Source organism: Condylura cristata, unplaced genomic scaffold (genome assembly GCF_000260355.1).
Source record: "Condylura cristata isolate star-nosed mole 26May11 unplaced genomic scaffold, ConCri1.0 scaffold00034, whole genome shotgun sequence".
Taxonomy (NCBI): domain Eukaryota; kingdom Metazoa; phylum Chordata; class Mammalia; order Eulipotyphla; family Talpidae; genus Condylura; species Condylura cristata.
The window spans coordinates 13,095,062-13,120,553 of record NW_004567135.1 but is presented as its reverse complement, the minus strand read 5'-3'; the positions used below and the strand labels follow the sequence as shown (position 1 = coordinate 13,120,553).

The 25,492-nt window shown below is 48.7% G+C and overlaps 1 protein-coding gene across 1 annotated transcript in view; it reads left to right on the top strand.

The window, feature by feature from the left end:
• ANO2 (anoctamin 2, calcium activated chloride channel) overlaps nucleotides 1–25,492 on the top strand; it is a 254,687-nt gene that overhangs the window by 125,103 nt on the left and 104,092 nt on the right. Inside the window, exons 12-16 of the mRNA XM_012732230.1 lie at nucleotides 1,049–1,209; nucleotides 5,391–5,473; nucleotides 10,840–10,851; nucleotides 11,110–11,197; nucleotides 25,454–25,473. Coding sequence (XP_012587684.1) covers nucleotides 1,049–1,209; nucleotides 5,391–5,473; nucleotides 10,840–10,851; nucleotides 11,110–11,197; nucleotides 25,454–25,473 — 364 coding nt within the window. The remainder of the gene's footprint in view (nucleotides 1–1,048; nucleotides 1,210–5,390; nucleotides 5,474–10,839; nucleotides 10,852–11,109; nucleotides 11,198–25,453; nucleotides 25,474–25,492) is intronic.

The window sequence follows — 25,492 nt, the reverse complement described above, 5'->3', positions numbered from 1 at the left end:
CCCACAGGGACCAGCTTCCTCACCCTGCCCTGGCCTGGCCACTGCTTGTCAACCACGCTCTGTAGCGCCCTCTGCTGTTGCGTTCAGGAGAAGAGTCACTGTGGCTTCCAGTGCAGGATCCCCATCTCCCCACTGTAAGAACAGCCAGTGTCCATTTTCATGAAGTTTTGCCATCTTCACCCGCTCCCCCAAGTCATGAGCTTAACTATCTACTTGTTATTCCCCAAAGGGAGTATTACCTGTCAAAGCGATACATTCGCTCATTTTCCTAACAGTATATGGTGTGGTGGGGGACATTAGAGAAGTCTGTTAGGTCTTTGGCTCTTTGCTTCTTATTTGAAAAAGCACTGTAGCCAAGATCTGTTGGATCCAGATAATCACTTGAGTGGAATTTCAGATGTGTTCACCAGCCTATTAAGTAGGAACAGTGAGAGTAAGTTAGAATGTGTATGGCGGTTATTTGACTCATGCGTCTATCTCCAAGAATCTAGACCTTGGAAAACTTTACCTTCCCCTTAGTCCACTTTAAGGTTATGATCATTCTTATTTGGTTGATTTATTAACTTACGCCCTACAACTGATGCTGTACAGCTTAAGAAGGCCACCTCTGTTTGAAGAATGGATTCTGAAATCTAACTTCAGACTTATTTGTTATCAAGTTATTATTTCATGAGTATGAAATCAGATAGATTTATTCCCAGCTGTTGACCTTTCACTGACCTCATAGGCTCAGCACATTTTGAAGGGACTTTTTAGGGCATCTTCAATGTACCACATCATCTCTTGACACTTTGGCCACTAACTTTCTGTTGGGACACTTTGAATGTCAGAGAGCTCCATATTTCAGAAGGTGGCCCATCTTTTGGGGGGACAAAATGAAAGAATAACACTTTCATGGTGAAAAATCCAAGCTTAGCTTCTGTAACACCCTTTTCTCATGGAGGGGATGAGTCAGCCATGGATTTTGGAAGTGGGAGATATTTGGGGTTGGTTTGCTTGGGTGGGGTCCTGCTTGAGCTCTGCGTGACCTGGTGGCCTCTGTCCACAGCAAAGAGATGTGTGACCAGCAGAATGCCTTCACCATGTGTCCACTGTGCGATAAGTCCTGTGATTACTGGAACCTCAGCTCAGCCTGCGGGACAGCGCGGGCCAGCCACCTGTTTGACAACCCTGCAACGGTGTTCTTTTCCATCTTCATGGCTCTGTGGGGTAAGTTGGTGCCACTATGCACGGGAAGCACATTTAACAAGGTATTATGACTAAGCACTGAAGGATTGCTTCCTTTAGTCGCCTTTATATTTCTTTTTTTTTTTTTAAAGATTTATTTATTTGTGCACACAGAACTGGAGTACAGGCCAGAGACAGAGTGGGGAGCAGAACAGGCAGATCGACGAAGCACACTGCTGAGGGGAGCAGCGGGCGGGTCAGGAGAGGTCTGCCACGCCACGTGGCCACCTCCGGGGCATGCGGGAATCGAACTCATGCGGAAGCGGCTTTAGATTCTCAGTGCTGTGCTTTAACCCGCTGCGCCACCAGGGAGGGCCCCGCCTTTATATTTCAAGAAGAGTTTTACGGACAGTTCCTCTCAGATGTGTAAACAGAACTGGGAATATCCTTCATTTTTAGAAAATAGGTACAGTAAGGTTAACCTTGTATTTGCCTCACGTATGATTTATTCAGAACTTGACTCTACATATGTCTTGAAAGCCCTCACTATACCCATAAGGCACTTCCTAGTACCCTGCTGAGTCACGTCAAATCTTAGCTGTCATCCAGCGTGCAGTCACAGTAGCCAAGGTCACAGCGTCAGCTGGTGGAAAAGGGTCTCCAGAGTCCAGGTTCAATGCTATTTCTAGCACACTAAAATATTAAGACTAAAGATTTCAGGTAACACAATGGATAACTTCAATAATCTCCCCAAAGCGTTTTGTAAAGGAAAGAACAAATAGCTTCTTCATTTTCTTCCTTCTCCCTTGCCTGTGAGAATTAGGGTAAACATGGCCTCTGAGATACAGCTACCTGACCACACACGCACACACATACGCACACATGTGCAAGCACACACACAGTTTTATTCTCTCACAGACCAGGGCGTCCTGGAATAACAACCCCATGGGAACCGAACTCTTCCAAGAAGACACACCCACGTGCATAAAGAAGGGACGAGCCACGTGGTGCGGTCTGTCTGGAGTGGCCACCTGCTCTTACCCCTCAGCGGATGTGCAGGCCCTCCCTCTGCCCCTGGATCACATGCACCGTCCGCTGTGGAGGCTGCTTGATTTACCCCCGACTCCACAGGGCCTGGAGGACATGCCAGGATGGGTGTGAGTCACACCCCTGCAAGTGTGGGCAGAGAGGAGAGGTTCCTCTTTACAGCATGGGGAGAACTGAACACAGCCTGCTCCCAGCCCGCTGGGACCTCTGTTTGGGTAGAGAAAGAGCTAGACTGGAATAACCCCCTGACTGTGAGCCCACCAGCAGCAGCTTTCAGGGGACACTTTGTTCTCAGGGACACACAGGCAGTGGTCAGCCCTCAGAAGTAGGGACGGGGGCAGGGAAAACGGCACCTGTAATCAGGAGGCTCTGGAGCTGTCCCCAGGCAGGGGCAGGAGGGAAGACTGAAGTCGAGGCTGACTGCCTGGAAGTCAGAGGCAGTTCTGTTCCTTGTCATGCAGGAACATTCAGTAATTACAGCAACATCCATTTGAACAGATACGGAGCCTGGAATATGCATTCAAGTGTTGATATATTGCAACCCTAATTCCCATTAATTGGTCCTGCAGCCATTACCATGATCGACGAGTTGAAGCTTAATAACCCTGGGGCCAGGATCCCTTAAGAATCCTGGGATGCGTGATTTCTTGTTGCAGAGAATCTTGGTTTTCAATTGTACTTTCCCTCTTTCAAGCCCCAACAACTGTCTCCCCTCTCTCCTGGTAGCACTAATGAACAAACACCTCCCCCACCCCTCCTGATGTCAGTAATGTCTTGCCTCTGGCTCCTCTCTCTTCCTCTCACAGAGCAGGAGGGAGAGCGCAAAAGGTGGGAGTGTGTCAGAGCTTCCTGGCATAGGGCAGGGTTGTTTTTTTTTTTTTCTTTAACAGTCTTGCTGTGCTTTTTGTGATTATAAATTTGGTTACAGTAGCCAAGAGCCCCTGGCCATGATTGCCTACAAATTACAATTAAAAGATGATAGTAAAGCCTCTCATTACCATGATGATTATGACTGGTGGTGCTGTGCTGGGTGGGCCTGGGCCTGCCGGGAATATGCCTGCAGGGAGACAGGCAGGTTGTTGGCAGACCCTGGCAGTGGGGGTCGGGGGGAGGTGCCAAGCCAGGGGGATGCTAGGGGTTGAAAGTGTGCAAGGAGGGTACAAGACAGCAGGACTGGGGCTTCTTGGCACCTTCAGACCCACCCGCCTCAGCCATTCTGGGTTCAGACTCTGGGGAACTTTAGAAAGAAAATGATGCTGTTTGGATGCAGGAAGCCAAAGGACAGCTTTCGAATAGAGGTTAAGTACCCCAGCTCGGGAATCAGGCAGCCTGAGTGGGGGTCAGTCCTGTCCCTCCCAGCTGTGACCACCGCCAGTCGTGTGATGGTGCTGCGGCTAGAGTCCGTGCTCCTCACCTGTCCCTGTCCCGGTCGTGCGCCTCTGTCCAGCGGCGAGGCTGGGTCTTCCCGTGCCCCTGCGGCGTGAGCACCTGCAGCGCTCTGTTGCTCTTTGTTGTGATGTTCCTCCCCTGCCCTCGTGGCTCCTCTTCAGTGAATCTCGCTCTGCGCAGTCTTCCTCAGGCCCTGAAGAGTGAGGGTAGAAGAGGTCGTCCTGCTTCTCCAGGCCAATGCTGGTGTTGGGAGGGGGTCTGGATGCCCTCAGGGGGGCAAGGCCCAGGGAGAGAAGCCAACGGATGAAGGCGCTGTGATGCAGTGCCCAGTAAAAACGAACGTAGCTATGTAGCTTGAAGAAACTGCTCGTTCAGCTGGTCCTTGTGTTCATTAGGCTCAGCCCTGTGCTGTGCCCCAGGTAAACCGAGGCAACCCAGGTCTGTTGTGACACCACCAGACTTAAACGGCAGTCAGGAGTCCAGTGAGGACTTCAGTGAAGAACTTAAACCATTGGAACCATTGCAAGTTCCAGCGGGGTTGGGGGGTTCACCTTTTTCCTCTCCCCAGCCCATTCATTGCCCAGACCTTGCTGTGCAAGACACAGCTCTGGGGCCTCCCTGGCAGAGAACTCTTCCTCTTCTGCATGCCCACAGCTTTTCATCTGGGTCTTTCTTAGGGCCCTGATTGTTAGATCCCCAGTCTTATTGTTGTTTACAGTCTCTCCCCATAGATGGTAAACTACCTGAGAGCAGAATCTGCCTCCAAGTCACCACCTCTTCCCAGGATGCTCAGGTCACTTTTGTCCATTGCAGGTACACTAGTTGGACCTAGTTTTCATGCAGGATTAGAAATTCACTTCAGCTTGCTCAGACAGCAAGACGTTTATTGTAAGCAGGCAAGAAGCAAGCTCACAGGTGCAGGAAATGAAAGATGGCCAGGCCTCTGGGGAACTGGAGCTGGGCTGCCTCATAAACCACACCCCCTTCTCCTTTCAGATGCTGAGTGGTTTTTCCCATCTCTGCTTTTCTTTATGTCTCTTGGTTCTGGTTTTCAAGAGATAGCATCTCCTGGTCTGGCTGCAGGCTCCGGCTCTAGTGTCCAGTCTTGGTGTAAGAAGCCATGACTGCAGAGTAGAGAGAACTGGTTCTTGGCGGAGCACATCAAAGCAGGCAAACTGACTGGCGTGTAGGTTTAGTAGGCAGTCAACAAACATTTGCCAGACAGATGTAAGGATGGGTGAATGAAGGCCACTTCAGGGCGGTTGGGCTCTCCACAACATCAGGGTGGGCTGGAGTCAGGTAGGACCATTAGGAGGTGATGAGTGCCCAGAAGAGTGGAGTGGTGCTAGGACCAGAAAGAGTGTGGGGGTGCAGGAGGGGGGCAGTGAGAGTGCTGAGGAAAGCCCAGGAAGGAAAAATGAGGGATAGGCAAAATGAGGTTTGTCAAAAAGGTTACAAATGCTTCCATTTTTATTTTCTTCATCCTCTATCCATCCTTATTTATTGGAGCCATGTTTACCATTTTCATAGCTGGGACATAGGGAAAGGGATGTGTGTGTGTGTGTCCTTTTAAACATACCTGCTGACTCTCCAGGACGTGGAAGATTTCCACCAGCTTCAAATAGAAGTAGGGAGAAAGGACTAAATGCTGTGCAGAGAAAGAAACCATAAGTTTGAAATCTAGAAGTTTTTCCTCCATTGGGTACCCAAAAAGTGTTCAAAACCCACTTTTCAAAATTAATATTCTTTTCTTTTTTCTTTAACTTTCTATTTTCTTTCTTTTTAAGCTACCATGTTTCTTGAAAACTGGAAGAGATTACAGATGCGACTGGGTTACTTCTGGGACCTGACGGGTATAGAAGAGGAAGAAGTGAGTTCTCCTGCATGCTTCTCTGGTCCTTGCCTTGAGTGAGGTGGCCCCTGACATGTGCTGTCACATCAGCCGGCCACTGCTGATCTCTGGCTTCATGGATGACATGCACGAAAATCAAGAGTTCAAATCCCTTCTCTCTTGGGCTGTAAGATATGTGGGTGGCCAGATATGCCAGCACCCCTCTCTAGGAAGAGAGACGGTGCTGGAGGCAAGCGGTTGTGGTGGCCTGGATACTGGGCTCAGCGTGCCTCTCCCTCCCATCTCGTTGGCACTGGTGAGCAGGGGGCTGAGAGTGGGAGCTGCCTCGTGTGACCCGGAGCCGGGCCACACTGCAGGGCCCTCGTGCGGGTCAAGGGAGAGGCCTGGGCTAAGTGCTGGTTGCCTCTGAGGCCTCTGGAAGAGGAAATAGCCAGCGGGCCATGAGACGGTGTAAACCGGCCCGCAGCGTGTGAAACGAGGCATGAGCTCAGGACAAGGGCCGCTTCTCCGCAAGCCTGGCTTTCTGGACAGCAGTGTTTAAAGGATGAAAACCTATTGGCCTTCCCTCCACGCTCTTTGAGCGCTGGGGCCTCCCGATGTTGGCTGCTTGACGATGCGCACTGTGGACGGTCGCCCGCATTTCTTCCTCCACGCTGAAATCGAGGTGTGGGCGCGGTGGATGAGGTGCTGGGGAACGGACTCAGAGGTCCGCGTCGCCACTCTGACCCCAGCAGGCTGGTGGCTGCACGGAGGGCAGGCCTTCTCTACAGGCCTGTGGCCTCTGGCATCGTGACCCTGGTGGGTTGTGACCACGCAGGTGACGCCCCCAGAGTCGTCGTATCGTAGGTCCGTGTAGCGCTCTCTGTCTGTGCTGTGCCACCATTTCTTCTCTTTAATGATCTTCTTAGCTTGCCTTTGAGCAGATGGGCTCCCATTACCATGTATTGAGTACATGTGCCCGTTCTATTCCGGGTCTATGCATTAAGCATATGCCCCGAGACTAACAGCATCATGGATTCCGTAGTAAATGAGAGAACGTACATATGGATTCTGCCTTCAGAGAGGATACAAATTAGTTAGGGAGATAAGTGGCAGAGAATAATAAAGGCGATTGCATTTCTTAGGGAAAAGGCCCAAACTAGTGCTTCAGTAGAGAGTTGCAGAAGTTGCACTGTGTGGGTGTATCCTCATGGGGATGTCTTTGTCCACTTGGTCCCGTTTGATTCAGATGAGTGAGAGGAAGAGAGAGTGAGGAGAGGAGGAGGAGAGGGGAGAGGAAGAGAGGGGAGGCTCGGGCTGGATTTGGAGGTGTTGGGGTACAGCCCCCTAATTCAGGGCCCAGGATGTCTCCAAAGAAGAGAAGAAGAGGCCTCTCAGCCTCTAAGCCTCTGCGGGGCTAGTACTGGTCTCTGTGTGGAGACCAGCTCAATGTGGGCACTGAGTAGGGCAGGGGATGCCAGGCAGTCTCTGTGCGAGCGAGGGTAAACGCTCACAGAAAGGCATCGGCTATGACCCGGCCCTTGAATCTCAGGCACAGGCCCTGGCTCAGGGGCTCACAGTCCATTTCTCCTGTGGCCACCTTTCCTGCCTGACCCGCAGTGCCTTGGCTGCTTCACAGGAGGAGCCTGGCTTGAGGCTGGGAATGGCCTGGCCGAGGCCAGGCTTCTTCAGGGCACATGGGGCCTTTCCAGATGGGCTCCCTGAGCGAGGCTCCTGTGAGGCCAGTGTTCCCACAGAACAGTTGGGAGCTCGGTGCGTGCAAATTCAGGGCCAGGTGTCAGCAGGAGGCAGGGAGGCAACCTGGTCTTCTGTGTTTCTGTGTTGGACGAGAAGCCCCAACACACTTAGCATTCAGTTCAGTCTGCACACATGCATTAAGCACCTACTGTGTGCTAGGTTTTGGTATGAGGGCTGGAACTGTCGGGCATGACAGCCGCTCATGCCCAGAGTTATGCTCAGCAAGGATGCTGAAGGGCCTCTGAATATTTCAGATACAATGGTGAGTGTGTGAGTACAATTCTTTTTTTTTTTGTTAGCATTTTAAAGACGGGTTGGAGTTTCATGAGAAGCAAAGGGCAAAAGGCCCTTGCAGGGAAGACACAGTGAGCAGAAGCCTCGGTCAGGGCAGCTGGGCTGTGGCTCGGACGCAGCGATGTGTCTGGAAAGTGGGGTAGCCGGGACAGAGGCTGGATGCAGGGGAGACGGCCACAGATACCGGTGGTGGCCATGTTGCAGGCTCTGCTTGCTGGTCTGTGTCACCAGGAGGCGACGAAGCACAGAGGGTGGATCAAGAGGGCACTTGTGATCGTCTGCGTGTGCTAGGACCTGTGCGAAGCGTCCCGGGCAGGTTCAACCCACACTCAGTGAGAGGCAAAAGGATGGCAAGTGGGTTTTGGAGTGGCGGAGTGGGGGGCAGGAGCCTTGTAAGCTGTGATAACAATCCTTGTATTTCATTATCAGGAGCCCTCCCTGCAGCTGTCTGGCCCTGAAGGCCCTAAGGCCAGTGTGTTGTACTCCTCGGGGAAGGAAGGTGCTGACTCACACGGGACCAAACCCATCCCCTCTGTCTGTCCCACCCAGGGGCCCCCAACATCTGCTACTCCAGGCAGAACAAGTGTCTCAAGTCCAGGTTTTAGAGACGGGAGATTGCCTTCTTATCAGGTCAGGGAGGGAGGTGAACCACCACAGCCCAGAGTCAGCCCCTGCCCCACCCTGGGCCATGAACCCCGGCCTATGGGACCCCTCGTGGAACCAGCTCATCTGTGCTTGCTGCAGGCAGGTCCAGCAATCGAGTCTCTGAAGTGGGATAATTTCAACTCCGTGGGCCTCGGTTGCTTGATTAGCTGCCATCACATCAGGCCGCTGCACCCTGGCTCCTCTGAGAGCGGGCCAGAGCTGAACACTGATACCGCCTAGCATCCCTGGGCCCCTTGCCCGTCATACCCAATGTTAGCTACTCTTCGTGGTGTTCAGCCGCACAGGAAGCGGATTCTCTGCTCCCTTTCTGACCTCCCGTCAGGCCGTCCTACTGCCTGCTCGCACCTTCCGGCGTCTTCCTCTCCTGTTCTCATTCTGGCCTTTGCCCTGGCTGTTCCTCTTCCAGTCTCTACCTGGCCTATCTCGGCTTCTCCATCCCCACCAAAACATCACCCCCTCAGACTGGCCTTCCTCGCTGCCCCTTTCGGAAGCAGAGCCGATTCTTCTGGTGCTCTTACTCGAGCTGCTGGCTTTGTGTCTGTGTGTCCACGTACCCACCTTCCTCCACTCAAGATAAACTCCATGGAGGAGGTATGGTCGCCGCAGCCTCAGCCCTGAGGAGGGCCCAGGGCCACAGGTGCTCCGCGGCTCCTTGCCGAAGACGTGTTCAGCGTGGCTCTGGACTGACCTCCTGAGATGAGCAAAGGCTGGTCCTGAGCTGGCCCAACCAGAGGGAAGCGGTTCCCACAGTCTTGGTGGGAGGTGCTGTGCATTTGTGATGATTTGGCATCAGCTCCCCAGCCAGGGATGACCTGCCCGTGGCTGGGTGTGTTGGAGCAACCGTCCTGGAGTGTACTGTCTGCTCTGGCCGTGAACTCACTTGTCTAGCTCCCTGCCTCTGAGGAATGTTGGAACCTCATCCGACCCTCTTGACTGTGCATAGCCACAATCCTTGTCTGAGCTGCTTCAGCCGGAACGTAGAGGAGCCTGAGGCTCTGTCTTGAGCGTCTCGGACTCCTGTCTATGTGCCAAGAAAGCTTGTTCTCAACAGATGAGGGAGTCTGAGTAGGGCCTGGTGTAGAGTGAGGTGGGGCACAGACACAGAGAGAGGGTGTGAGGATGCCCTGCGCCTCCTTGACATGTCACAGGCCAGTTGCAGGCTCCTCAGCTTGTGCAGGGCCTGGAGGACTCAAACCTGCATTGTGGTTTTCTCTAGAAAGACTCCAGCTACCCAGCTCTCTCTTTTCTTTTTTAAAACCACAGCCTTCCTTTGGGATAAAGTAGAGGAGACAGACAGAAAGAATCCCAAGTGTCAGACCCATGGAGGAAACTTCAGACCATGTTTTTCACAATATTCTTGCTTGATGTTAATTATTGGCAGCAAAAGGAGTTTTATGGGAAGTGAATGGTTTAAGAAAAGCAAGTGTCTCCACAGCAGAGCTTGTCAGAGCTTTTCACATGCATGTTTTGACTCCCAGGTGAGAAGGTATTCGCGGATTTTTTCTCATCTTTTAGACCCTGGGATGTTTTCTAGGCTAACACTCTCTTGGTACACACCTGTGCTGGAGAATGGGTGAAGGTGAGGACTCTGCAAGCCTTTAGAGATTTCTGTGCATTACATGTGGTGCTAGGAGAAAACACAAACTAATGCAAATCGGCAAGCAGATCCTTGTAACAGGGTAAAAAAAGACTCATGTGCAAAACAGCTGGGAAATAATATCCGGAAAATGAGTCACTGAGAACTACCTGTGGTGGAAGGTATAAGACTGGAGTGAGAGAGAGGTGACCCCATCTGGTATATTACAGAGTCAGGATGGCCTACTGGGAGGGATGGGCTGAGACATCCATCGGTGGTCATGAGGGCCTTCAACATGTTGGGGAGTCCCGCCTCCTCTGAAGTACTGCATGTGCTTGTTAGCCACATGCACAGCTTTTCCTCTCCAACATCATGCCATGTCTTGGGGAAGATGGGTCGGGAACCTTTTGGTTGGCTTTTGGAATCTCTGATGTACGAGCAGCGATAAGGAAACGCATGGAGTCCACTGTGAGCTGAATCCCTGCCTGGGCGTTATCAGTAAATGATGCAAGAATACGAAATCCTCACACCTGTAGCTATTTGCCCTTGGAAGCTGTGGGAAAGTCCTGCCAATGAGGCCAGGTGTACACCCCTGAGTTCTCTTTGAAGTAAGTCATGCGTCTTCCTGCCCAACAGCTGCATTGCTTTGACCATGGTCTACTTGATTAGCTATGTGAACTTCACATAACTGTGACTCACTCTTCAGGTCTGTATCTCTGAATGGCCCATGATGTCTCTCGAGCATTGTGCTTGCCAATGAGTTACTCACTGAGGCTGTACAGGAAGCAGGTCCAGGCAAGTGAGTTTTAAGATTCCCTATGGCCACCTTTAACTTTGATGTTTATTGGTCGCCATTTTAACTCACAAACTCATGGAGCAGGGAAGAAGTTTGTCGTTGCCTTAACCCCCAGCTGTGGGGTGCATCTGTTTCTCCAGCTGGGATTCAGCTTGCTGAAACTTGAAGTTTGAGATATGAAGATAGTTGGTGGGGTGACCAGATGTCTCCGTTGGCCTTTGGTTAAACTGCTGTGCAAAGCACATGGCTTCTCTTTGTCTCAGCCTCCCAGTTAACATTTCCTTTCTGCTTTCTCAACACCGGCGCCATCCCCAGGAACGTGCCCAGGTTTGGCTTTCCATGTGGTAACCAGTGTTGTGTATCCTCGCTCTCTGCCCCCCCACCCCCACCCCCACATTGTGTTATTGGTCTAGACTCCTGTGATTGTGTGTGGTGTGATGGTTCATGTGAGTAGCTGCTGATCCTAAGTCCTGACTGTAGTGTACTCGTGTATCTGGGTATAATGCACACAGGCCAGATAATGCACACAGGCAGGGTCATTCTTCCACCTGTTTACTAATCACTCCTTGACTCTTTGGGTTTTAGGAACATTCCCGGCCTGAATATGAAACCAAAGTTCGAGAGAAATTGCTGAAAGAGAGTGACAAGTCAGTTGTCCAGAAATTGGGAGCCAGTGCTGCTGAGAATGAGGAAGAGGTAAGATGCTGGGGCTCATAGCTCACTATCCTCTTTATGTCTTGAGATCTTGCTGTCATCTCACCTGCAACACCCTCATGGATGAAGACTGGGTCATGAGAAGGGGTGGATGGGGTGGGACAAGATGGGATGAGAGCAACACTTGTCTCCTTGTCCTGCAGTCAGCGTTCATGGGTACCAGGCTTTTTGCTTGATTTGTTCTCCTTCCTGAGACAAAGTGGGAGAGAAGGTGGGAGAAGAAAGAAACAATTCCTGTCTGGTTTCTCTGGACTCCATGCCCTCAACCTAAGCAGCAACTTACCAACCCGTCCTGTGGCAGCTCAGCCTTATTGAAGACCTGCTCTGGGCTGCACTGGAGCACGTTCTTCTAGGTGTATAACCTTCTTCTCACCATAAACTTGTGTAATGGTTATAGTTGTTAGGCAAATGACAACAATTATAAAAAGTTATATTCACAGATTATGGTGTGCCTTCGGTCACACAGCCTGTAAACCGTGGGAGGAGCTGGGATTCCGACCAGGTCCAGCTCACACTGTCTCCTCACCACGTTGGGAGACTCCTTCAAGGTCAGTGGGGAACGTGAAGATAAAGCTTTTGGAGCTGGCAGGGCAAACTCAAGCCTGTCTTTGCTTGAACTACTCATGCGGTGCTCCTGATATTCCATTTTCTCTGGGTGGGCCTCCAAGAGTTGGAACATGACAGTGATCATGTCTTCTGAGTCACATCTCTGAGTTTTACAGTGCATTCAGAATCTGGGCTGTGATCTGCAAATACTCATAGAGTGTGTGAGGTGGGGGGGCACCTCTTTGGCAGTGCCCGTCTTCTCTCAATGCCCCCCTTCTTTGAAACCAAGTGTATGTTTATGTCTTTCCTAATCTGGTTCTTGAAAAAAATCAACAAGATTGAAAATCTGTTGTTTTTACATGTGTCTTTTCTCCATCTTAGATTTAAATTCAAGTTTCGTTTAATTTTACATTCTTTAAGTTGGAACCATTTGTGTTAACATGCAAATTTATTCAAGCACCAAAACAGAAGAATGTGGTGTTTTTGAGCTCAGAATACTGGCCTTTTTTTTTTTTTTTTTTAAAGAAAACAGGACTTAGAAGAGAAAGAGGGTGGCCCTCTGAGTTATTTTTTCCTAGACGAAAAGTAACTTGAAGACCACCAGTTATTCAAGGAAATAATGAATTCATTCCTAGGAAAGGCTAATCATCACCACCACCCTCATCAGAAAGCAATCATTCTGTGTTCTGTCAGCTTTGCCAACTCCATGCAACCTTCTTTCTCCACCCCAGAGCAATATACAATGGATAATTTTATGGAAATCACATGTAACTTTTATTGACCACTGACTCATTTAATTTTAATTCCATAGACGGGAATGCCAAGGAGCTGGAATTGCGTACATTGAGGCTGTGGTTCTAATATAAACATTGTTTGGATATATGTGCATGATAGGTCAAATAACTTTCAGGAACCATGAATAATTGAAAAACATCTGAATGCATTATGAATGATACATATGTTTGTGTTTTAGCATTCAACATCTATTTTCATTACACTGTTGAGAATGCAAAGCTCAAAGCATTTGATGCCTGATGGACAGTGCTGAAGAAGGGAGATGACCTTCCTAATAGAGCAGTATAAGATGTGAATGGCCTGGAGTTTGATTCTTGGCACCCTTCTATGTTCCCTCATTTCTGTTAATGTTGTAAATGCTTCTGGTCTTGCTGTAAATCTAGCCTTAGGTGGGAGAATGAAGGGAGGCGTGCCTGGTGCTGGAAGGGCTGCTGCTCTTGACTTTGGGAAGTGTTGAGGGCAATACCCTCCGCCTGGCATGGTGCTGGGGGCAGAATCACATGTGGGATGTTGAAACAATGCTTCTTGTGGGGACCAGATGGGAATTTGGATCTGAGTCCAGTTGATCTTGGGTGTGCAGCTTTCATCTTATTAGAGGATCACTTTGGTTCTATCAGTATTGTAATCCTGCTTCTCTCCACTTCATATTTTTCTTTTGGTTGATTAAAAGTTTATTTTTCTTTCCAGTGATTAAAAGTTACTATTAATTGAGGCCTAGAGAGGTACAAAAACTTGGGATGACCAACCACAGAGCTAGTTGTGGGGAAGTGGCTAATCAAACCCAACTCTGCCTGCTCTTCAAGGTCCATTGCCTTTTTATTTTTTAATTTAAAGGACATCAGTTCTTTTTTAAGTAGCTTCTTGGGAATCTTTGTCTCAATCCATAACCACTTAAAGTCGACAACTCAATGGTTTTTTAATTTAGTCACAAATTTTGCAGTCATTCTCTCTTTAAATCTAAGTTTAACATATTTTTATCGCCCCCAAACAAATTCTGAACTAATAGTCACCAAGCCGTGGGAAACAACTAATCTACTTTTGATCTCTGTAGAATATACTAGACTACTATAGACTATGTAATTGCAATTATGGAAATTGTGGTCATTAGCTCCTTTCGTTGAGCAAAATGTTTTTGCAATTTATCTGTTATGGCTATATTAAATCATTCTTTATTACTGCCACATTATGTTCCATGGTTTTGGATATACCTCATTTGATTTATACATTTTTCAGTTAATGGACATTCGGATGGTTTCTGCCTCTTGGCTGTCATAGATTATGCTGCTGTGAAGATTGTGGACAAGGTTTTGTATATTTTCTGCAAAACAAAAAAGCTAAGGTTTAGAAAATCTGTAGATTTCTTAGAGAAACATTGCCGTTTTAACAAGATAAAGCTTTCTAATACCGGACCAGAGTCTATTTTTTCATTTATTTAGATCTTCATTGTTTTCCACAGTATTTTATTTTTTTTCAGAGTGCAAACTGTATGCATCTTTTGTTAAATTTGTTTATAATTATTTCATTCTTTTTGATGCTACTCATTTATAATTGTTTTCTTAATTTCATGTTGGTTTATTACTGATAGATAGGGATACAATTGAATATTTCATCTTCGATACGACTAATTTTGGCATGTAGCCTAAGCTTTGTTGAATTCCCTCATTAGTTCTATTAATTTTAGTGGATTTTTAGAGGTTTTTACTTTCAAGATCGTGACATATGTTATTATATACATTTTACTTGTGCCTTCGCATTCTGAGTGCATTTTCTTTGTTTCCTTTTGCCTAACTGCCCTGACCAGAATCCCCTTACAGCATTGACTAGAAGGGATGAGAACATACTTCCTTAACTTGTTCTTGAACTTAGGAGAAAAAAGTTTGTCTTTCACCATGAAATGTGATGTTACCTGTGTCCTGTTCCTTGTGAACTCTTGCCATGAGGTTTCCCTGACAGCAGTGTGCGTCATGTCAACACAACACTGATGTTACCTGGAACACACTGAGATGAGGGCCAGCACAAGTCCACCCTCTAGAGGAACAGCGCAGCAAGGCCCAGAGGCTGGCCAGCTCATGGCACCTGTACTGGTGCTGATCTCCTCGGCCTCGGCATCATGTGGGAGGGTCACGGATAGAGCCCTTGCAGTTCTGAGCATCGGCGATTTTCCTTTTTGTGCGTGAGTGGTGTGACATCAGTCTTCAGCCCCTACAAGGGGAAGAATGTTTAGCATAGATGGTGGTGTTTGGCCCTCCTTATATCTACTTTCAAGGTGTGGGCATAGACAATATGGTAAAAATGATAAAGTCATAAGCAAGATTTATGGAATACTCACTGTGTGCCTCCATTGAAGTCTTGAAAACCGTTATTATATCTCACGTCGGTTGATGAGTTGTTCTGGGCCATAGAGTTTTCAGGGCTCAGTACCCTCAGCTGCTAGCAGAGGAAGGAGCAGCAGGTAGCTCTGACGGTGTGTGGCAAGGGAGAGGCACAATGCCCAGCTTACATGCCTTCCTGGCTTTAGGACCTGTGAGCCACAGAGCACTTAAGTTGGGTCCTTGCTTGGGGGAGTTGATAGACTCTTGGGGGATAGAAATAAAATGTTGGCAAACAGCACGGGAATGCTGACTGCTGACCTGGTGTGTGAATGCCTGTGTGTGTGCGAGTGTGTTGTGGCAGTGACAGAAGTGTGTCAAAGAAGAGGGAAAACAGCTGCTAGGTTGGGGAGCAAGGAGTGTGTGGCAACTCGGACAAATCCAGCGTGAGTCTTCAAAGAATCTTCTCCTAGGAAACACATCACTCAAAGGACTTTAAAGCAACATGCTCTTGAACTGGTCCTAGGCGTCTCCCCCGGAATTGTTGCCACTCGGTGTTTCCCTGGGTGGATGCAGGCACCTGTCCCACCCACTCGGGGGCGCTGCCTGCGACGCTCCAGTTCATGCATGTTTTATGGGGAGCACTGAAGCTAGAACATGTGTCAGGAGAAGGCCTGTGGGTGTATGGGTGTTAATTTACTCTTTGGTGAACCACCCTGGGGATGATCATTTCAAAAGAAAACTCATCTAACGTTAAAGCATCGAAACATTAGGACAGATGCCTCTGGCAGGCGCTAGGAACAAACATGTGGAATAAATTATGCATCATCGAGGCCCTTTGACAGGAGGCAGGAGCAGCAGCTACAGGAAGCTCAGGGCTGTCAGGGAGCACAGGGGCGCGCGGGGCCCAGGGACAGGGTAGGAGGGGCTCTGTGTGGACCTCACTCTGGGGCAAGGGGATAGGGCCCAGGCTTCCTACAAAGGGCCTCTGAGGCTCTGAGGGTTGCCAGGATTTCTATGGAAAAGATGTTTCCTCCGGTCCTCTGTTGAAGGTATGGCATGACTTAGGGTCAAAAAAAGGAAGCGAATTTAAGTCATTCTCTTAGAGTCTTCTTAGGCATTAAGGAGGTTCCTCATTGTAGAGGGAAGCCCTGGGGATAGGAAGGGACTAGATTCCTGTCAGACTCACATAGTGAGACGCCATGTCTACAGACTTGTTTATCACATTGGTGTTTACGTCTCTGATCCTCCTCATTATCTGGGTGTTTTATGGACTCTCACTGTCAAGGGCCGAGCTCTGGACTTTGGGGCTGTTCTGGGCCTTCCTTCTCTCCTCACTGCCGTGTAAACTGAGAAGTGGCTGGTAGCTGAGAGGCCCAGAGGGCATCCCACAGGAACCAGGCCTGTATCCTCACTTGCTGTGAGACCTTCCACAGACCACTGTCTTGAAAGTTAAAGTAGTTAGGCCTCCAGCTATTCTCTCTCTTTGTCTCTGTCTCGGTATGTGTGTATACATTTGTGTGCGTGTGTATGTGTGTGTGCTAGGAGGAAAGTGAGGATTTCTGATCATGGATGTCCTTTTTAAACCCTTGGGATTGAAAAACAAACTTTACAACTTCTTATCCAGAAGACTTTGCTCGACTTACCACCTCCAGGGTGGCTCGGGCTTTGTGGAGAAGGATGCCAGAGAACATAGGATGTGTCCATAAACATCTCCCTTTGTGGAGCATGTGAATTATGCATCCCAAAGAGTGGCTTCTCGGGTGGCCCCGGCCATCAGATGGGGGGCTCTGGCCTTTCTCAGCATCAGGAGTTCTGGCTAAAATAAGACCTCTCCTCGGTCCACTGTATACATTTCTTCTGGCCTGGGTCTAAATTAAGAAGTTACAAATAAGGAGCGTCGAGGCCTGGTCTTGAAGCAGAAGCCAGGGAGCTACTTGGAGTGAGAGGTGCGGGGGGAAGGGCGGAGGCTCTGGCCTGGGAGTCGGGGCTGGATGGCCAGGGTGGCGTTTCAGACCGAACCCCCGTGGCAAACACAAGGGCCCAATCTGCCATGACGGGGAACATTGGAACAGCAGAGGCACTAGCGAAGGCCAGCAGCCACTGCTGGGATGTGCGATGATTGACACTGTTGCCTTGTACTTTGGGCCTTTCTTTTCTTGGTTTAAATGATTTTTCCATAGACGGTTGGAAGCTTGTAAATTAAATTTGTCTTTGGCTGTCTGGGCCAAGGTCATTCTCTCACTTCTCTAGAAGTTACTGGAAGCACAACCAAACCCTGCAAGTCCCTGTACTCTCTGTCCCTTTGTGTGCAGAAAACCAAACGTGTTGGTTTAAAACATACCTGCAGAACCCAAAGGTGTGCTGGCTCCCTGTGACTCTCTTGACATGACAGTCACAAGGAGCTTTCACAGAAAACAGCTGGACTTGCTTTCTTGCGGACTGAGAAAACCAGGCTCAGGACAATATCCTCTGACCCTCGTTAGAGTGCTGAAGGGGGTTGCAGCACCACCCTGCTCAGCAGAGAGTGGGCCAGCTGCTCCCACCCAAAGCCCTGCCGCCCCCACGTGGGCCTGCATGTGCCTTCGTGCCTCCCAGCCATTGTTCCTTAACTTGGGGAAGAATAAAGAACTGGAAGGGAAAGCAAAAAGGGTCATTGCTTTAAGCTCCCCCAGGTGCAACCCCTAAGCTGGTGACTCTGGGTCAAGTGCCTTAGGGTCACCTCTGGGCCTTCCGTTCATGGCCTTCTGTTTTGAAGAGTATTGGCACAGAGCCTGGCACAGAGGGTGCTGGTTCTCTCCCTCCACTTAGAGCCATTCGCCCCTGTTGGCTTTTGTCTGTCCAGCAAACCCACATGTCACGGCCAGAAAGAGCCACCTGAGTCCATGCTAACTTAGGGGTCCCCTCCTTCCCAGGATCATAAGCTTTCAGTGGTGAACTTGTTCACCAGCTCCCACTGCCAGCCATCCTGGAGTAGCCCAGGGAGGTTTTCGTGCCCAGCATGCAGAGTCCCAAGGAGAGCTGGTCAGCTCTTTGAGTTGGGTTCACTTAATAGTTAACTCAATCTATAATATGCCAAGAACACAGCTCCCTCCATCATTGCCTTTTCAGAGATAGTGGATTGTGAATATCGAGGACCAGATCAATGATTTACTCTTCATGGATGATTTCCTGTTATGCTTAGGTCCTGATACCAAGCGGGCCAGACCTGGGCTCAAGGGCACACACGCTGCAAGGGTCGGGAGGTGCCGTCCCTGAGGTGTGAGGATGTAGGTCCCTTCTTGGGTGAGGTGAGCGGAGGAGGCTCCCTTGTTTACATGGCCTACTGTGTCCTCAGTGTTAGGCGGCTGGAGCAGATGCTGGACGAGGGAGGGAGCTGACCATTTACCTAGCCCTCTACACTCCCAACCTTTGAAAATCAGACTTCTCAGAAAGAAAATGTCCAAAGCCAACTCCCTTGGGGCCTTTGCTATTTTTTTATCTTGGCAGAAATCTTGGAGGTGTGAATCGAAGAGAACCTCTGAAGTGTGAGTCCATGACTTCTGTGCTAATTTGGGCATTGTGTGTTCTCTGACAGGTGAATACTGGGTTGCCCTAAAACTGGCAGGAGATTAGGGAAGGAGAAACAGCATCACGGGCCTTACCAAGCACCCTGTTTCTGCAGTGTTCTGTATATCCCTTCTTTGTCCCTCTGCCAGAAGCTGCTGCAGCCCAGCCTGAACTAAGTGCTGGCCTTTGCAAAGGAGAGCTGACTCTGGGGTCAGTCTTCCTCTATATGATGTCCAGAACCGACTCCTCATCTGGGGAACTGCTGCTGTTGCTTTTCTTCCTCAAATGCTCTTGCTTTCCCAGCATTCTAGTGATGCTTTCTGAATTGGGATTTTATTTTTGCTTGGTCGAGGGTCCATGGGCCTATACTGATTTCCATATTGATTTCTTGATTTCTGGTTGTGAACAATACACTTGACCTTGGGATGGATTAATGCTCACCCAGGCCAAAGCGGTTCTGTCCCTAGTGGCCTGAGCTTTGCCCTCTCTGGGCCTATTGGACGCAGGCTCATGATTCCTCAGGAAGGCCAGATGAGGCGGTGTGCAGTTGTCAGTAGACATTTGACATCTAGTTCATTTTTATTCTAATGATGCACAGTCTACCAGCCAACTTACATAAGTTTTATTTTGATTTTAGGCATCTGCATTGAGTTTAGAAAATTTGCAGCAGGAAGTTTGCCCTGGAAATGTACTCAGCCGAATATTGCACTTCTTAACAGGGAGTGACTCCCATCCAAGAATCTCAGAGAGCTGGTCTATAAACATGAATGAATGAATCCTCCCAACGCCACTGTGTGCTCTTTGCCAGCTGGATTATTTTAAGGGAAGTGTCCAACTCAGGGTCCTATAGTGAGTCATGGAAGTGCTTGCTTCCCAACCAGAGTTTGGACTGAGAAACCTTGGGTGGAGGCCGGGACCACTCTGGACTCTTCTGCCCCCAGCTTGGAGGGCCAGGATGGGGATCAGCAATTAGCTTTAACTCTGGGGATGCCAACCAGATCAGTACATCTTTTACCACTGTCTTCATCACCAGCTTCCCAAAACCATAGGTTTGTCAAATGAAGTCACTTCTGTTTTTTTTTTCAGTATAGGAAAATAATAGGTGCTAAGTAGAAAATCTAGAAAGGAAAGTAAATATAAAGAAAAAGAAGAAACCATTTATTATTTGATCTCCCAGAAAAAAAAAAAAACTATTGTAAAAACGTGTTAGTGCATATTGTCACCCAGCTGAAATTTTGTATTGTGAAGTTGTCACTCAATCTTAGAACATAAGCATTCCTATCTTTACTTCAATGCTAGCCACGAACATCATTTCAATAATTGCATGGTATTTCCTCACATAGTTATAGTTTTCTTATAGTTAACATGTGATGAACACACTTATATTTTCCCCCTGCATTTTGGGTTAGTTGGATTCATATCAATTTATCATCTGGATGTTTGTCGATGTTTTAGTCCTAACTGTGTGGTTGACTGTCTGATGAACATCCTTTTACTTCTTTGCTGGGAAATGGATTTGGGCTATGTCAGGAGTGTTTTACCAGAAAGAAAGGTGCCTGGAAGACTAACCTTTAGTTACTGGGTTTCTAGTTGCACATGCTCTCGTGCTGGAAGGAATCCCTGGACCCTGGCCCGTGACACGTGGTGGCACGTGGGGCAGCTTCAGTGTGACCTCTCCGTCCTCGCTGTGCATGAAGGCGGGCCAGGCCCCCTCCTTCCACCCTGGTGTTCTCTCATTGACTTGGGTGTTCCTTCTGGGAGAGCAAGACACGTTTGCTCTTTTTGCTTTGCGATGGGGAGAGCAGATGTTCTGGAGCATTGGTGGGTCATTGTCTCAGACACCAGGGTCCAGGTCTGGCCGGGAGCCATTTATCACATCCTGGGAATGAGTGGGTTACTTGTATCACATCTTGGAACTATCCACATCTCCCAGCTCCATCACTGATGTGGGAAAAACAATTCCGGGGCAACGGCTAGATTGGGGGTGTTTCCCAGTGAAGCTATTTCATCAGTTTAAACTAAGCCCTGGTTTTGGCAGGGGGCTCAGGGGCCAAGTTGTGAGCTATGGTTTAAGCTCCAAGAGGAAGCAGGTCCTGGTTGGTGAATGATCAACCAAAAAAGCATGAAACTCCCCTTGACAACTTAAACTTCTGGAAACAATTTAGAGGGCAAGTAGGGTCACCCTGACTTCCGAGAAGGGGAAGGTTTTTTTTTGTTGTTGTTGAGATGCTGATTGTTTTTTTTCCAGCTTTACAACATGTACACACACACACAGTGTTGACCTATGGAAAATATTATTAATCCACAGAAGAGCATTTGATAAATACTTTAATATGATGTTCTTTAGTTTGGGCCATTTTTCATTGGACTGAACTCTCCACCACTGGCCATTTTATCTCCCTGTAGTACCTAGGGTGTGCCTTCATACCCCCTTAATGAATCATGACAGTGTAGCATTAACCCCAAACTGATCTAAGTGGGCTCTTTGAACTTGGAGTGCCTTTGCTCTGTGCCTGATCTTGGCCTTTCCAATCATCGCTGGTCGAGGGGAGGCTCCTATTTCCTGTTGTGATCCTAAACTGGGTACCTTTGAAATTTGAAAAATATGGATTCTTAATCAGAGTTCAAACAAGTAGACTTCACAAAAAAGAGAGAGGGGGAGGAGGGAGAAGGAAAGGCAAGAGGAGGAGCAGAAAAAATAACAACAGCTACAGTACTCGTGGACAGTCATAAGCACTATAGTATAACCCATTCTTGACATTTCAGCCTTTATCCCATAAATTCCACAAATAGGTCAAAATGATGTCTAGCTGTCAGGAGGTATAGACAGGAGACAGGGCTAGCAGTGGCTTGGTCAGGCCTGGGGGCTGGCTGGTATTTCTTGTGCCTGGTACGATGCCAGCCAGGCCTTTGGCTCAGGCCCCAGGCCCCAGAACCAGACTGTCTGCTTTCTCTGTCCTTGTTTACTGGGTTTGGATGGCAGGAAGCAGAGTGAGTCGCATCTGAGGTTCCTGTTTGACCTTCCCTTAGGCTCCTGACTTATGCACGGAAGGGACTGGTATGAATCTGCTAACACGGTCACTGGTCCTTTGGGCCGTTGCCGGACAGAGTTCACTCCAGAGTGATCTGGTAGAGCGGCAGTTAATCCACACGTGGGAAAGTGAGAAGAATGGGCCAGAGTTTTGGTGGAGAGAGAAGCAGAGAGGATGCTCCACAGTTAGCGGGCTGTGGGCCAGATCCTCATCCTGTTTCTTCCAGTTCTACAATCTCTCCCTCTGTCTTCTTTGTCTTACAGAAGGGGGAGCTGGCAGTCAGAAGGAGGGCCTGAGGTGGGTCCCCAAGAAAATGAGATTAGTGTCTTTGGGCCAGTGGAGCCCCAAGGGGGAGGGTGGAGCTGGAAGGCTGTCTCCCCGACCCCTCACCCAGTGCTTTTGGTCTGCATTGTGGAGGGTAGATGGGGAAAGAGAATTAAGTCTGAGCCAGGGCAGGCCCTGGCAACTTCGTGTGGAAGGTGGCTGAGCTGCCAGTGTGAGTCACAGCACAGGGACTTGGTAACAGCCCTTGCTAGATAAGCCAGGAGTTCCTGACCCCCAGAGCCCACCCTTCCGTCATCTCCCATCTTCCTTCCAGGGTACACCTCCCCTCTCACTCTGGTTGCCCCCTCCCTCCTTGACCATTTAGTTCACATGTCACCACAGCCATTCAATTATTGGCACCTTATGTTGAGGGGACTTAGCTTTCCTCTAACCACTGGCCAAACTTTCTCCAAATGGGAACCATGAGTGCTTTCTGGAAGGAAATGTTAAAAGTCAGCGAGACACAAAGAGATCTTAAACCACTAAAGTTTATCTAGTTCCTTGGATTAAAAAACAAATGTACAGGGAAAACAAGGACAAATACAATAGGCTTGTTGAACACCAATTCTGAGAGACGCAGTTGGATAAGTGAGAAACTCTGGGGTCATTTCTAGTTACTCCCTTCCCCTCACCCCCACATCTAATGAACCCCCTGTCTGTCGGGGTCTCCCTACTCAGTATCTCTTGGGTTTAGCTCTTTCTCTCCCTTCCCCCCTTACGTGTTGCCATCTTGCCTATTCCTGCCATCCCCCACCTGGCCTCCCACCCTCCGTAGGCCCCCTTCCAGCTGTCAGAGGGACCATCCAAAACGCACAGCTGACGATGATCCTCCCTTGCCTGTCACATGCTCTCGCGCTCTCCAGTGTGTTTGGGGCTCTTCACGCTTCTTGGCTTTACCCGCTGGGTCCTCTATGAGCTTCTCCCCAGCTTTAAATCACGACGGTCCTACATGGACCCTCGCTGCCAGACATTTCCAGACTACTTGCAGTTCTTTGAGAAGAGCTTGATGAGTCACACCTCAGGCAAGTCTTTTGCTTAGAATATGTTTTCCCCTTGTAACTCAGCACACTCCTTCTTGTTTTAGAAAATTGGGGTGATTGTCATCTCCCGGGAGGTTGCGACTCACACCGCAGGCAGGCTTAGCAGCTGGCTCTAGTGTTAGATCCTAGTTGCCGTTGTAACAAATTGTCGCACAGTGGGTGGCTTCAAACAACAGAAATCTATTCTGTCCCGCTTCTGGAGGGGCAGAAGGTTTGGGCAGGTGCCCACTCCTTGGGGAGTCTTGGGGGAAGCATCTTTCCTGGTCTCTCCCAGCTTCTGATGACTAGGCATTTCTTGGCCTGTGAGAACAGCTTCCACCTCAGACTCTGTCGTCCCCTGGGGCTCTGTCTTCTCCCTTCCCTTCGGTTATAAGAACTTTAAGGGTGTTGAGCATTGGAATTAGGCTCCCACACTAAATCCAGGATCATCTTGGCTTAAGATCCTTAATTTAGCTCCATCTACAAAGACCCCTTTCTCCAATAAAGCCACATTCCCAGGTTCTAGGGGCTGGACTTGGGTGTGGTTTTGGGAGTCACAGTTCAGTCCAGTGCTTCCCCACCCCCGTTGGCCTTTCTAGGAACTTTCCCAAGACATTTTAAAGAATTAATTGATGTTCTATTTCTCAAGATTATATCTCTTTGAGGGGAGGTCTTCTGTTTGACTTTGTTCCTCTGGGATAGGCCTGGCTCCATCTCAGTGCGACCTTTTTATTCATTTTTAGAAACAACTAAGGCCTGTTAGTATCTATAGCTTGGACTTAAATACACATGCTTGGTGGCAGGAACTTGGATATCACCTCTGGAACTCTATCCAGCTCGAGGAATCTGTGTAGTTTTATTTGGGTCCAAAGTGCATTTTTAGGCTAAGTGATTTTAAGGAATATCCAAGGTAGACCTTGGAATACTACAAATTATGCAGACTAGTTCATTAGCATGGGGTGGTTATGTGCATATTGTTCTAAATTGGCTGGCAGGAAGCAGTTTAACATTTTTGAGCGTGTCTAGACATTGCCTGAATTCCCCATATTTCACATGAGAGCTTGGCTTTCAAGTGAAGAGCAAGTCTTGGGGAATTGGCCAGTACATTAAAGTACCCTACTTTTATGCGATCTCCAACTTTTATTCTCTGGATCTCAGTTTTTTTTTTTTTTCTTTCTTTAAATGGAATTGGTAAGAACACAACTCCCTGACTACTTGATTTTGTCCACCTGCTTGTGGTTAGAATCCCATCAACCAGTCAGTCTGCAAATGAGCGATTAGTGGTCCTACTGTGCACTATATACTGCCCATTTGGATAAGGAAAGCCATCCTTGACAATTTCTTAGTTCTTTGGAGGCACAAAGCTTGTGTTGTTCACAGGGCTTACATTTTTGGTTGCTGGATGCAAAAAGAATTTGGCAAGAGACATCCAATTCCTGCTAAGCCACGGCTTCCTTCTTTGAGGCCTCCTATCCCAACCCGCATTAACAAGATTGTTTATGTGAAAGAACCTATAAACTCAAACTATTCTTTTGGAAGGAGGATGCAAGTGATTCTCAATGCTGGGTAAACGATTTACGAAAGGCTTAAGTGTTCTCAGTCATGTCTGCCCTTTGTCACTGACGGTGAGGAGCCCTGAGCGCCAGGCTTCCTTCTCTTGTAGAGGGCACTGTACCCTTTGTATCTCCGGGGCCAGGACCTGTCCTCACTCCCCACGACAGTCACCTCTACCAGTTGGCCTGGCATTCTGAACTCAAAGCCTGTGTAATCTTGGACTTTGATGGAGGGTTCTCAGCTTCAGCAAAAACTTGTAACCAGACCAGTCTCCCTTTCAGCCTCACTTTAACACCTTTCTTCATTTACCACCTCCCTGGCAGCCTCCTGGCCATTCCTTCTTGGTACAAAATTCACAACTGCCTGCTCAACCACCCAACTCAGTCCACTGAGCCTAACAGTTGTTCAAGGCCTTAACTTTAGCTCTGTGCTGACTCTCATTTTGTAACTTTTTCAGCTCCCACCACTGGTGGGGACCCCTGGACCCTCATCCTACCCCAGTACCTCTTGTTCTGCACTTTCATCTGGGGCCCAGACCCTCTGGCCCACGGCATTGCCAGTCAGCACAAAGCAGTTCAGTCAGGGTGTAGGTCCTGACTGCCAGCAGGGCTGGAACTCCACCCCCACTTTGGTACTGTACTTTCAGCACCCCTAGAATTTCTCACAAGCAGGTCACACTGACAGTGCAGACACGACAAGGAAGGAGGGCCGTCATGGTGATGGATTTCCTCATTTCCTTTGAAAGCGCTGGTTGCAGAAAGTATGAGTAGACTTTTGAAGGAACTGACCAAAGTCTCTAGGAATGTAGAGCCATGCATGAGAACGAGGAAGCTGTAGTAAGAGCACTGGGTGAGGGTGCTGGGGAGGCCGAGGGCCAAGTCCTGTTCATGACCTTCCTGGAGGCCCCTGGTTTGGCTGCCAAACTCTGCATTGAATGGAACCTGAGTCTGGTCCAGTGTTTGATCCCTTCCTGGGTGTTGTGGTGGGAAGACTTAAGAACTTGGAAGGAAATGAAGTCATTAAAAATTACTTCATCAGTTAATTAAAGCTTTCTTTATTTTAATACTAAAATATTTTGATGAACAAGGCACTGAAGAATGGGGGGATGTTAAGGGCACCCTTCTTT